This window comes from Ambystoma mexicanum, chromosome 5p, assembly GCF_040938575.1.
Source record: "Ambystoma mexicanum isolate Mex_15411 chromosome 5p, UKY_AmexF1_1, whole genome shotgun sequence".
Lineage (NCBI taxonomy): Eukaryota > Metazoa > Chordata > Amphibia > Caudata > Ambystomatidae > Ambystoma > Ambystoma mexicanum.
Genome location: NC_090930.1, coordinates 306,603,793 through 306,618,127, shown reverse-complemented (window position 1 = coordinate 306,618,127; position 14,335 = coordinate 306,603,793). Strand labels below are relative to the sequence as shown.

The following is a 14,335-nucleotide window of genomic DNA, read 5'->3' as shown; positions in this document are numbered from 1 at the left end:
TCCGTCAAGTAACGATCAATGACTCCTGCAGGCTCTACCCTCACTAGGTTTTCTTAGAAGGAAGCAAAGGTTTCCTGTATTTCCTCCAGAGTGCTCATATTGAATACACCCGCCCCCTCTATTCGGGTCACTTATCTCTCGGCACGTTGTGTGCACTATCGTGCTACCAGGAGGGCATCAGCCTTGTCCCCTTTTTTCATAAACTTTTTCCCTGAGCAACTGCAGGTCCCTGACTATTTTACCGTCCTTGAGCAACTTCAGGTCATCTCTTAGGCCTCTAGCCTCTAGGAGACATTCTTGCCTACTTAATGGGGAGGATTGGGCGCGCGTCTCTGTCACCACTATCGTTTCCCTTAGCCTATTCTCAAGTAGCGTGCGCTCTTTTCTTGCGGGCTCCCTGTCTGAGGATACCTCTCCATATGGCCTTGGCCACAGCCCACACCAGTGGCTTTCTCGCCTGTGTCATTTGTGTCGAAGAATTGTGTAATTTCATTTTCTAACTTTCCACAGTGTGCCGCTACATCGCCATTTCGAGCTTCGGGGGCGTAGACCTTCCCAGAGTATCTCTAGGGACACCATGTCGTGGTCCGACCAAGAGATTGTGGGTTACCAGACATTTGGTCGACGCAATTTGGTCGAAAACCAAATGGTCGAATTTTTTTTTTTTTTTTTGTGATTTTCACCCCCCCCTTTTTTTTGGGGTGGGGGTCCCCCCCCAACCCACTTTTTTTTTTCTAAAAAACCCTTTTTTTAAAAAATGAAAACCCGAAAAATATATATATAATTAAAAAAAAAAAATTCGACCATTTGGTTTTCGACCAAATTGCGTCGACCAAATGTCTTTCAACCAGTTTTCAGTCGACCAAATGTCTGGACACCGAGATTGTGTGAATATGTGAGTTTCTTTCTACGTCCCATAAATCTTTGGATGTGTAAAGATAGTCGATCCTTGTGAGAGTACTATGTGGGGTGCAATAGAAGGTGAAGCCTCTTTCCTGTGGGTGTTGATGTCTCCAACTGTCCCTCAGGCCATAGAGTACCAGGGCTGCGGCTAGCTCCGCTTCTCCTTGGCGCGTGGGTACTTGGTGTGTTTCTCCACCTGCCGGTCTATCAAGTGTGGCGTCCATCCATACGTTAGTCTCCCACTAGTATGAGGTGACCCTGTGCTTCACCCATAATTTTTTCTAGCGCCCTTTGCAGGAATCTCCTTTGGCCCTGGTTGGGGGCATATGCTGTGGCAAAGGAGATTTTTATATTCCGTATGAGGCCCGAGATTAGTAATGCCCTACCCTCTGTGTCTGACCAAGTCTTAGTAATCTCCGTACATAGACCCTTCCGTATAAGGATGCTGACCCCTGCTCTCTTGACGATATTGGAGCTCCAATATGTGTTGTCTATGAGGCTGCTTCGTAGCTTGCGTTTGCTACCCCTCTGATATCTGGTCTCTTGTACGAAGAGGACATAAATTCCAGACCTCCTGAACTCTCCGGCCCCTAGGGATCTCTTTGTGGGAGAGTTGCACCCACAGAGACGTTCACTCGTGTTGGTTGTCATTGTGGTTGACATGGGAGAGGTCTACTATCCCCACCTGTTCTCTCACGTGGATGCTGTTCCCTAGTGTCTTTCTGTTCGGCTATGGCGAGTGTGCCCCACGTTTCGTGGTCCTCGGGTAGGATTGTTTGTGTGAATGTCTTCACCTCACCTCTCGACACAGCCCAAAGGCATCTTTAAGAAGCGTTGGGCGAGGGTGTCTTAAGCTTAATGAATTTCCTCGAGCCCGGTATTCTTCTCCTGTTGGGCCCCTTCACCTTCCAACCTCCGTCTCCATCACTTCCTCTCGCACTACACGGGGTGCAATCTTCTTCACCGAGCAGCTCTCGAATGGTATTCTTAATCTCGACTTCCGTTATAAGTTTGTGCTCCCGTCCATTTAGCTCAAAGGTGATTGAGAAGGGAAATCCCCATCTGTATCGTACCCCCTTGTCTTTCAGCCACTTTGTTAGGGGTTGACATAGACGCCTTTTGGCGAGTTTTAGGAATGAGAGGTCTTGAAATATGGTGTTGCGGGCCGTACCCACCGTAAGTGGTCCTCTCGTTTTTGCTTTATCTAGGATCTTGAGCCTGTCAGGGTAATTGTGGAAGTGGACTAGCACTGATCTGGGGCCAACTGCGGTCCCCCGGCCCTGTGGAGCCTCTCGATCTTTGTGACATCAATCGAATCGTCTTCAAAGATGTATTTCAGAATTTGATGGATGGGACTTTTGATGTCGCCTTCCGTCTAACCTTCTTTCTCTGGAATTCCAAAGAAGTGGAGGTTGTTCCTCTTTTCAAAGTCGTCCATCTTTAGGACCATGTCAGCTCCTCGTCCTATTTCGGTTACACGTACAACCAGTTGCGTTTCCATGGTGTCTAGTGATGACTGGTTATGTTCTACATTTTGCAACTGCTCTCCCATCTTGTCCAGCCTGACATTGATTTTGTCCACTTGGTTGCCAATATCAGACCGCATGCCTCTTATCGCTGCTAATAAAGAGGCGATGTCTCCTTTGGTGGCCATTGAGTCTTGACTTCCTGTTGTCATCGCTTCGGTTTCGTGCGAGTCGTGCCTCCCTCCCAGTCCCGTGTATGCAAACTCTGCCAGCCTGTTTCTAGAATCCATACAACGGTTCCTTTGCTCTTGTCTACCTCCGAGATGTTGGATGTCTTGGAGAGTTTTCACTTGCTTGCGTGCATGGGCGGGGGGTGGGGGGAGTGCTATGTGAGCGACCATGGGCGGACGCTTGAGCTTTCCACCGGGAATTCACGGTGGGCTTGTTTACTTCCACGTTATTGCGTGGGTGGACCCCTCTGAGCTCCTTCGTCCAGTGCAAATTGGCTGTTGTGGGCGGGCACACGCCTCAAGTAGGGGGGGGGGGTGCACACACCTTTGGTTCATCCTTTATGCTTGTTGATGGTTGCACTATATTTCCCTTGATATTCCAAAGTAGAATTTTTTTCAAACAATTCAGCCAGAATAATAAAAGTATTCCTGTGTTTTATTCACACAATGTTTAAGGCTAGGTAAGCAATTCCGCAACTTAAAGTGTAAGCTAATTTAGCCAATGCATTTCGGTGCTGTGCACCATCTTCAGGGCTATAATTCAACATCAACAAAATTCCATTGTCATTGCAAAAATATTGAATACAAATTTTGAATATACATACCGCCCCGTGGGTAAATAATAAAGGATACATCCAATTAAATGAATCGGTGGACATGGAAAAGAGTAAAAGTACATTCATAAGTAGCCTCCACTGAATGCTTGGGCATATATATCATTCTGAATTCCCGTCACTACATCAGAATCCCATGTTAGCGTTTACCTTAGCTCAATTTCCCAACAAGTGTCGCCTTACACTTGTGCGGAACCCTTCTCTGTAGGGAAAGACAGCTAATGCTTGCTGCTTCTAAAGTGTCTGCGACTGCTGTAAAGACTTCCTTACCTCCACTGTGCTTGAGTCCGTTCACCTCGTACGACACGTTGCAAACGCGCGCCCGCGGCAGAGACTTGGCTTTAAGCGTTGTCATGGTGATCCCGGCAGCGTCCAACGTCCAGGATTGGACGTAGCGGACGTGCCTCCAGCTCCACCCTCCCATGTGAATGGGCAGGGCGGGACTGTTGATCGCCATGGCAACGCTCATTGTGGTTCCTAACGAACTTGACAATCTGTTTGCAAGCGAACCGGAAGTGCCTGTTAATCTCGTGAATGTCTTAATGTATTCGTATAGTCCTACCTCCTGATGTGTTCTAAATCGGCATGTGAAACGACTCGTTATTACGCGTGTCGAGAGCCAATGCATCCCATTAGTGTCTGCAGTGGCTGTTAATGTTGGGTATTTAAAGGCACAGTACACCATACACCAGTCACTGTTGTGTGACTATGCGTGAAGGCCAGTGTGGGGCTGACCAATGGACCAAATTCCATCCAGAAATGTAGGGTATACTGTGATGTATTCTGTTGCCTAAAGGAACACAGTCTACAGAAAAGATATTAAATGTTGGTATCTAAAGGCGCAACGCACCATCAGGTGTTATAACGTTAAGCACCAATACTGTGATTCTATCATGTCAACTGTAGGAGCCTATAAAAATGCCTATATTCCCTAATGCATAGATCATGATGAACTCCTTATAGTCTATCTTCGATATCTATGTGGGTTGGAAACATTATAATTTCCTCACATTCTCTCTTCCCCTGTATACACCTGTATCCAATTAGTTGGTATGTATACATAATTGAACTCCTAGTTTATCATGCATCTTACATAAAACTTTAAAGAAAACAAGCAAAATCGATCTCCTTATTCAGCCCTCTCCGTGTCAAAGTTCCATGCTTATCGATCCACAAGGATTCCCTCTGATCTTGCTTTGTCCTGGAATGCAGCTGCCCAGAAGTTTTTAGGGTTATCTGAGGGAGTGTTCCAGAGGGCCCGTTTTGTTTTATGTCCACTTATGTGGAATCCAAGATATTGATGCACCACCTGAGCCACTGCATAGGGGAACCCCCTGACCATGCAATGGTTGATGTGCAGGGCGTATTGTAGTCCCGTGGCCCTGTCTGAGCAAGTGCGCTGTGTTGCCTCAAGAGTACAGCTTCCTTATTTTTCTTTTTCTGGGATTGACCCTTAGTGCTTCCTTCAACTTGGCGGGCACACGCCTCTTGGGATAGGGCTTCCACCTCCTGTGAATTGCTTACACACCGTGGGTCTGTTAGAAGTTGAGTCGCTGATCCGAAGCTATAAGAGGCCCACTTTGACGTTGTGCACTGTTACTGTGTTGGTGCACTGTTGTGCGTCTAGTCTGCTTGCTCTAGGATCACCAGCTTGTGTCTCGTGTGTCCAAGGTTGTTGGCTATCTAATTGGGGGATGAAGTAAGGTACTCCTCCTTTAGGGGCTGTTACACAGTTCATGGGTCTGTTGTGAACTTCATCAGGTTGTAAATTCATATGTAAGCTAGAGGTCGCCGTGCGCACCTATGGCCTTCTCTACCCTTTGATGGGCTCTGAGTGTTGTGACTGTTCCCCGTGGAATGCCGTTCCAGTGGTTATTACGCCATGTGCCTGGGCGCCACAGCCACCCAGGGGGCACTGTGGTCGAATGTGGCAAGCGTGTATGTCATCCCACGTGGGCCATGTGCAGTGGGAGTCTTAGTGGGGCAGAGGGAGTCCCGCGCTTCCCATTTCTAACGCACGGTTGGCTGTGATGTTAGCTGTAGAGGGGCACCCTGGGCATTGGAGAAAGGCAGTCTAAGTCTTGCCGCTTGAGCCCCGAACGGCTGTCGCTCTACGGTGTTGTGGGCAGCACTTCGTGTCACGCCCGCTACCGACACCACAGGTCTTACGCCTCTCCAGCACTCTGGATCGGCAGGGGCCTCGCTGCTGCCAACGCCGTTCCTATGGGGGTGGGCGCTTACCTTTAGGTGCGCTTAGCTGCAGAATATAGCACTCTGGAGATGGCAGGGCAGTCGCACCCACGGTGGCGCACGGTCCCTCCAGCCACGGGCCACCGCGGTGCACAGGCCAGGGGGCAAGATTTCCTCTGAGGAGTTGGGGCAGTGTGTTGTTGCTTCGGTGCCGTTCTCCTGGGTGTCCGGGTGCCATGCCTTTGGGGGGGCCTCACTGCCAAGGGAATCTAGCCGTATTTCTCCAGCGGCCTGCCACTCTGGCGCAGGCGGGAAGGCTGTGACGTTTTCTCTCGGGGCACCTGGTCGCTTGAACGGATCAAATATTCTCCTCCAATTTCAATCCGATTTCCTTTGGATTTTCGCAGTGTGCGCTGCTTACATTTATGGATTCAATTCTCGTTGTAGGGCCTTCGCGCGGAGGGCAAATGGGGGCACATTTGCACAAAAAAGGGGGTCTGGGATGCAGAGGTACACTAAGTCGCATCCTCTATCAGTGCGCCCCCTGGTGGCCGTCGCAAATGTAATTTTTATATATTGATTAATGAAAATGTTTTTCTAAAGAATTTCTCCAAATCATTTACAGAAAATAGAAAATATCGTTCCCTGTCTCCAGAGATGTAGGGACACCTGCTTTCTGTTAGTTTTGCCTCTGAGTCTGGGACACGGACATGTTCTGCCGAGCTCCAATACCTTCTGGTATCTTTGTAAGTGGAAACAGGATTTAAAGGACTGGCTTAACTGGGGCTCACGGTGGAGCGCACACAATCACATCTGTGTTGCTTGGCGCTAGGCTACAACCCTGGCTTGGTACTCATTGCTGTTCTGTGATTCCTCAGCAGTTAAATGCAGGGAACATTTGCAGATTTGAGGTAATGGGGTGCAGCTGGCCCCATATATAATACACTTGGCATCACGTCTGGAATCATGGGTGCGAATGATAAGAGCATAGAGAGCCACAAAGTGTCTGTTGTGACTATAAAAAGTTTACAAATCGAGACTGATGCCTGCCGGATATTTCAAAGTTGAAGAATCTGTAGGAAGAAAGATTAATCATAAACATATTTCCGAAGGTAAGTCATTTTCTAAGTCTGTGAGTTAGGGATAATGTTGGGGCCATATAATAGCATGTCCTGTATTATGCTTTTTCTGGTATAAAAATAATTTTTGAAACTGCAACATTCAGCCGTTTGACGAACTGAAAGAATATATAAGGATATCTGGGTGATTTAGAAGTTCATACAGCATACATGTGACACCTGGTATTCATGGTCTCGTACAGATTGGCAAGAGCCAGTTTGGAACAATAATGTTTATAAAGATGGCAACATGCTAAGCTTATGGATTCACTACAGGTACAAATAGCATTTCTATGGTGCCAACACAAGGCCTAAAGTAGCTTGCATTCATTGCACACACATACACCTTTTTAAAGCGCTTAGGAAGGGCTTAATTATTGAGAAAATTAGTTCGATGTATATACCAGATTTGCTTTATGGTGAAAAGCCTAGGAAGTCCAATAAAAGCATTGCATGCAAAGCAGAGAAGGAAGCCCAGAAGAGCTCAAGATAGAATAGATCCAGAAGGTCTGAAGATGGGAGGAACCCAGCAGAGATTAACTTTGACAAAGATGCCAGCTGCTAGCATCTGAAAATATGGATGTGATCAAGCCAAGACGAAAAATAAACACATTGTGTATTATCGTTTTAGAAGCACACGTTTGCTATTCAAATAAATGAATTAACATTTTTCAAAGAGCTGCAAGGAAAAGCAATCAAGGAAGCATTTTGAATGTTTCTAGTGGAGATACAAGGGAGTATTTGAGAAGCTCTTTTTTTGAATACATAATACACCAAGTATAGCGATAGAAGGAGAAATTGAAGAATAGTAGTTTGACGTCCCAAAACCTACATTATAAGCACACCGAGGGCTACATTTAGTTTTGATTGAGACCAATACACTAAGCATGATTCAGGATAGAACTACCTGTTAATTGTGGAAACCAGACATGACCACACACTTTTGTGTAGCACATTTTAAGTATACCATGTACATGTTATAGAAGAGTGAAATACAATTGCAATCGAATAGCATTTTATCGTGGATGGATTCATGAAGGGTGGATATATTTTAAAGTTTTTTAGTTTTAATTATGTTGGTCAACAACCTGGAAGATTGATTGTTATTTTTAAATAAAAACAGTTAATTATATACCAACTCGGTATTCTTGCAAGTCAGTCAAAACAAAGACCGCTGTCTGATCTAAAATGGATATGTTTGTCAATAAAATACACATGTAAAAAAACGGAGAAATGCCATTTCCTATATATAGCCGGAAAGCCTGAAGAGAATCTCGATATAAAGTCAATCGAGACCAAACAGACTTAGACTGACACCAGTCTTTCTTTTCTTTATTGACAGCTGGAAAATAAATACATTTTAAATTGATACAGACATACCCTGAGCATAACTCCAGATAAGTCTGACGGGATTAATTGAAAAAAAGGGAGCGCTTTTGGTGATCAAAAATTCCCAAGACGTCAAAATTACCAAAAGCGGAGTTCACGTCAATCAGTTATATAATCTTCAGCGGTGTGATAAATTACACTAACATGAAGTGGGTTGAAATTCAGCATTTGTAGTAGTGATGACACTTTGTGTAGCTCTTTTCTAATGCTTTCGAAGCAAAGTAATCAAACACAGCCGATTTTGGTTTGTGCTGTTTGTTTAGTGTAGATTCTGTGGTATAAAATGCATTCTTTGTGAATGTGAAATTTGCTTTATTTGCTTTGGCTCATGTGATTGCAAAGCAATGGTAGCTCATAGTTGCATCGTCACTCAAGTTAACATGTCAGCTATATAACCTAAATTAAATATGTTGTGTTGTGTTGCTGCGTTTATAGTGCGCATCGCTTGAGTGTTGTCTGCCTGAAGGAGTCCACAATTAGTTTGGGTTAATACACTGTAAGCTTTGGGAGAGCATGCATCAGAACATGGAAAACTGGACTTACTTGAACCTTTGGATCTTTGTTAGGCACTGAGGGATGGGAACAAGCTGGCGCAGATGGAGGAGGCACCACTTTTTCCAGGCGAATCAATCAAAGCTATTGGTAAGTGGAGAAATGCATATGCAATGAAATGCTGTTTTCCAGCCTTTGGTGGGCAGGCTCATTTAATGAGATACACATCTTTGAGTAATTGTTTGGCACATTAATACGTGAAATGTGTTGCATTAATAAGGCCAGGTTTATTTGTTTGGTTTCTCGATATTCTTTAAGGTGATCAATTAATGTCTGCTACAATTGATCAGAAAACAATATTTTTGAAAGCTTACTTGTAGACTTCATCCCTTTTTTGTATGCAAATGATAATTGTACCTTTTGGGCTCGTTCATAGAGCTAAATTAAATCACTCCAGTTAAAGTAACGCCACAATCAAAAAGTGAAGAATTGAAAGCTATGAAACTGTCGTAAGCACTGGGTATCACAATGCAATATTTGATAGGATATTAAGATTGTGCCTAATATTTAAGACCCTTTCAATGAATATGTGAGGAATTGCCATCTGGCAAGAGTCTAGGAACCCTGGCTTTTTTAAATTTGGATTAAACTATAAACTGATGCAGGTAATTCCATCTCTGAAAGGCAAATTTGCCTACTAGATTCCCCTTTCATAAACTCCATTCCAAAAGCATAGTGTGCACTTGTTCCCTGCTGTATAAGTATCCTGATTCTTAGCACCTGCTCTACCAGTGGCACAGGGAATGTTCAGAGGTCACAGATTCTCCCTTAACGGCTGCATTGATAGCCAAGTCTCTGCCGTGCAGTGGCTGCATATAAGATATGCACCCCTGTTCCAAACCCTGCATAATCCTGGGCATCCTGGCCTGGTAGCACGATAAACTGTAAATATAAGCCATACGTGGAGTTAGAGTATGGTGGTCGGCATCTGTCATAGTTATTCCCACCACATTCAATTGATACCACACACTTGTCAGCCCTGTGGGCTCACTTCAGCTGTGGAAGGGTTATGTGTATTAATTCCTGACAGGGCCCCCCAAAATACCTGCACACTGGGGCAGGGGGGATTGCCTCTTTGTTCCTTTGTAAGGGCAGGCAACACCCTTTCCCCAGAGATAGCCACTCCACGGGAAGCTGATTGGGAACAAAAAGAGCACACATATTCACCAAAAGCTAGGCCTCGCACCAGGGTGCTGCATATGTTAAAGGCCTTCAACTCTATTGAGCAGGGAAGAGGCTGGGGTTAGCGTAGTGTGGCGGGGTCAGAAGGACGACACAGACTGACTTTCCATCTCACTGGTACTTTTTATTAACTGAAAGAAACAAACACCTATATTTCCCTATGCTAAGCGTTTCCCTACCTAGCAAAGCCAACTAAGGTGCTCATCAGTAAGAGTCCAAATTAGAAATAGTCCAATGTCCTATTCCAAACCTACCACTATTAGAACAAAAGCAAGGAGAATTACCCCATTCTCTTGTGAGCTGTGAGGAACCTGAGGGCGTCCTCACTTCTTTTCCCCCTGTATCCTCCCCTCCGGTGGCCAGGTTAAGGCCATCGCTTTTGGATCCTGACCCTGTGGGTGGATATGCGAGGGAGAATCACCTGGGTGGAGGGAACATGGGGAGTGTGGAGAGGATGTTGTGAGAAACCCGACTGAATTCTCCCACCTACTCCCCCGGGATCTTCCATTCAGGTGGCATGGGAAGGACCATCGCTTTTGGATGCCGACCCCGATGGGGTGGACAAGCGAGTGAGGATCACCTGAGTGGATGGTCACGAGAGATTGGGAGGAGAATACTCCAGGGCGAGGCATGGTATTCCTCCATTCCCGATAATACCCCAACCCACTCTCCCTCAGTCTTCATGGGGTATTTTCAATCACACCCCATCTCCCCATCCCATTTCCAACAAACACTGAGACGACGAAGATGCAAATAAGATCAATGCGGATTACCCATAGGAAAAGCATTGGGAAGCAAGGCAAGTACTACTACTACTACAACATAGTCTGGCAAGATCACCCAACTGTGCGCACCTGACTCCACTTGACTCTTTCCTACACTATAAAAGGTGGAGTTCTGCCAGAAGCAGTGAGTCGGCAGGGGATGCCGTCCGGACCAGAGAAGCCAAGGAGTAGAGAGGGGCAGGAGCTAGAGGCTGGAGGAGAATAGCATGCGGATATGCTGGCCTTGTGTCTGTGAGGAGCTGCAGCGTGGCGAGGGAGCAGTGTATCCAAGGAGCCGGAGTGAGGCTGCCTGCATCCTTCTGTCAGTGTACAGTGAAGTGCTCGTTCCCTCAGGACCTGTGTCGGTGAAGGCATGCCCCTGCATGCTCATACCAGAAAAAATACAGCCTGCTAGGGAAAAAGGCCCAAGACATGCTTGCAAGGACAAGTATTTATTTCTCCAAAATACAAATGTATCGCCAAAGAACCCGGACTACCGCCAAACGTTCTGCGCTCCGTAGGGACGTGCAGCACATTATAAGCACAAATCATATCCAATATCACTAAGGGCGTGCTCCATATGGCATGCCAGGCCATTGGTCCTTCTTGATCTGTTCATCTCTGTCCATGTGGGTGCTGCTGGGCTCGTCATCCAAGGTGAAGTTGGCCTAACAATTAATTGGCTACTAACACAAACAATGTTATTTTATAGCTGTGACAAGCACCTGTCAGATAAAGGGATGGGCTCGGGGGGAGAGCTGAGGTCACACTAACTCACACGCTTCACTAGCTCCCAGACAGATCGGCAACTCCCAAGGTCCTCCACCTTAGTTTTTGATGCTACCCTGCATCTCGCTGCACAGATCATGTGACTCATTTCTGAAGGTGTGATAGCCTTGCATTCCGATCTTCATGATCGATTGAAGGGTGTAAAGATTTTATGGTCGGCGCTCTGGGTCTGGGTTTGGATAGTGCCAAGGCATGCAGAAGTTATGTGATCAAAGTATGTTTTTCTCGTGTGTTTTTGCGTGTGGGGATCGTTGAGGGCAGGAGAGCCTTGCTATCTGTCCCCTAGGATGGTACTGCCAAGAGGCACTCTGCACCCTTCTCATGACCTTGCAGAGCGCATTCATTTTGTGGCGTGAGGGCCTGTAACTTTCTGAACATTGGAGAAGGTTGTGGATCTGTGAAACATGGCTAATGTAGGGGTGGTGTTCGCGCTCATGCAAGGGGTCTAATACTAACACACAAAATGCTGTTCGTTGCACTTGGGCCTAACTTCTAAAATGGTTGCTGCTTGCCAAGATGGCGTTTACACCTGCATCTACCATATACCCTCACCTTAGTGCTTGTAATGCATGCACTAAGGTGATCGCGCACCCTCCTTTATGTGCAACCCCCTGCTCCCCGGATGTGATCTCTTAGCATTTAGTTCTCCTTCCGTATCACCTCAGGGAGGTGGGAAGACTCTCTCCTTCCCAACACCGGCCCCAAGGCTGTCTGAGGGGCAGGTGGTGAGACCCTGACCTCAACCCCGTGTATTTTGGAGGGGCCGCTTGTCAAAGCGACACTGCCCGGTGAGTTTCATGAAAGTTAATGCGAGAGAAACTCTGGAAGCTTGCATGTGGCTTCAGTGGAGCAGAAGGAAGGCACTAATGTAAAGCAGCACGGAGTGAAAGGCAAGTGCCAGATTGTGAAAAGGCATAAAGCAAGCGGAAAGAGTGTAAAGTGGCACAAAAAGAAAGCCGAAAGCAAGATTGAGAGAAAAAAAGCGTAACATCAGAAAGAAAGTTTGAAGGAAAATGCACTAGGCGTGCTGAAATAAGAGGAAAGTGAACTGTACTAAATATAAGAGAAAGAAGGGTGCGAGCGACCCGAAGCAGGAAAGAGGGTGCAGTGACCCGACAGATTTGAAAGTGGAAAGTAAAAGCAAGAGTACATGAAAAGAGGGTATGAGTGTCCCGACGGTGAAAACAAAGTGCGAGCAGCACGAGAAAGTGACAAGAAGGTGCAAGAGTGTACAACCAAAGGAACAGAGGGTGCCAGCGGCACGATAAAGGCAAGAGAAGTGTGCAAGAGGCACGGAAAGACAAAAAGAGGGTGCAAGTGTGCACAACAGAAAAGAAGGCATGCAGGAGGTACGATGGAGTGGAAAAGAACCGAGTGAAAGAGGCACAGAAGAGAAAAGGTGCCTGAAGAAAAGTACAAAGACCAAGGAGAGGGGTTGCAGGTCGGAGTGGCTGTGCTTGAGAGGAGCAAAGAGCCCAGCATTCTCGAAAGTCTGAAACTACCCCATGTAAGAACTGTACAGGGCAAGGTACATCCTGACTAGGAGAGTTTTGTTTAAAGATTAAAGGGGCTTAAGCTTGGGGTAGGGAACCCTGAGAGGCCGAAGGATATTTTGAACTTTGTTGATTTGCTGCAAGAGCCCTGCGTGAAAAGTTTGAAGGGCTCCCCTTTTGAACTGAACTATCTCACACTGTCCCATTGGTAAGACTATCTGAAACCAGTTGTGGTTTACGTTTCCTTTTCTTTGAAGCACTATTTTCTTTAAGAAAACTTCCCATCACATTTTGTCAGAGAGTGAGGGCAAGCAAAGGTCTAGACACAGACGGATTTTGGTTTTGGAATTTTAGATATTGACAGTCCTTAGAAACCTCAGTTGAGGGAACAATCCCTTTAGAATTGGGGCCATTTATGCATGCTACCAACCCAGCCAAGCTTATAAATAAAGGTTTTCGAACTGTTGTCTTCGAGTCTGTGTCCCTCCTGATACCATGCCTGTCTCACAACATCCTCAGGTGAGACATGGTAGCGCCCATTTCCTTTTCATACTGAACCCTCCATCCCACAAGCCTTCATAGGGTATTGCCAGCCCTCTCCCTGTTCCTACCCTAAAACATTCCCTAAGAAATAACAATACTCAACTGGGCCAAGGAAGAGACCAACTAGAGCAACATCTCCTCATTTTAGAAATTCACAAACATGTAGACCTCAACTGGGTACTGAGACGAAGAGGAGGGCAGCGAGATTGAGGCAGGACTACCGCTTCAGCAGTGAGAGGTCTAGTCCTTTTTGGTCCAGACAAGATGGCGGGAACTTTACAAGGCAGAATCCAGAAATGTAGGCGGAAGCAGCAGCTGAGAAAGCAACTCCGAATCAGCAGTGTGGCAGGAGGAACGCTCGAGGCCTGTGCAACAATGCAGAGCTTGTGCAGCAGGAAGCGAACCTGAGAGAGGCCGGTAGCAGATCGTGAGAGGAAGACCGGTGTGACTGTGCAAAGCGGTCGCTAGAGTCCATGCAGAGCTGCTCGGAGAAGGAAGCGAGGTACTACATGGGACAGACAAGAACATGTGGCGGCAGAGGACCTTGCAATGCCTTAAACTGCGACCGGTGAGTGTGAAAGGAATGGAAACCACTGGGCTGGCAGGTGAATATGCAAATGAATGAACATTGTTTTGAATAACAAAGTACCTTTGAATGCTAAATGAAAGGCATTATGCTGCTTTGGAAAAAACTCAGTGTGATAATCTCAATAAGATTGCTGGTTCAGTTGTTCTGTCCCGTTATTAAGGTTAACAAGAGATATGAGAATTACCTTGATTACCTCAACACAAAACATGAAAGGTCCTTGTTTATCAAGCTTTGCTGTGGGATTTTACCCGTAGCAAGTCTGAGACACAAGTGGAATAGCAATGTATCATCTGCTTGCCAGTTGTGTAACAGAATGAACAAGGATATGGTTCATTTCAAATTGACATGTCCAACTACCCTGCCACTGAGGAAACAATATCTAAAGCCATTGTTTTTGGATTGAGGCTGTTACAAGTGAGGCAATGGCAACTTGCCTCAACTCGAGTGATATGCCAGCAGATGCAACTGGCAAATACCTTGCGTGGGCTTGGAGAGTAAGAACAAAGAAGGCAC

At 46.2% G+C, this 14,335-nt stretch overlaps 1 protein-coding gene across 6 annotated transcripts in view; it reads left to right on the top strand.

The window, feature by feature from the left end:
• Window positions 1-14,335, top strand: part of MTMR1 (myotubularin related protein 1) — a 1,542,631-nt gene that overhangs the window by 399,252 nt on the left and 1,129,044 nt on the right. For all 6 annotated transcript variants that reach the window (XM_069612748.1, XM_069612750.1, XM_069612749.1 and 3 more), the window contains one exon: window positions 8,477-8,552. In XM_069612748.1, coding sequence (XP_069468849.1) covers window positions 8,477-8,552 — 76 coding nt within the window. The remainder of the gene's footprint in view (window positions 1-8,476; window positions 8,553-14,335) is intronic.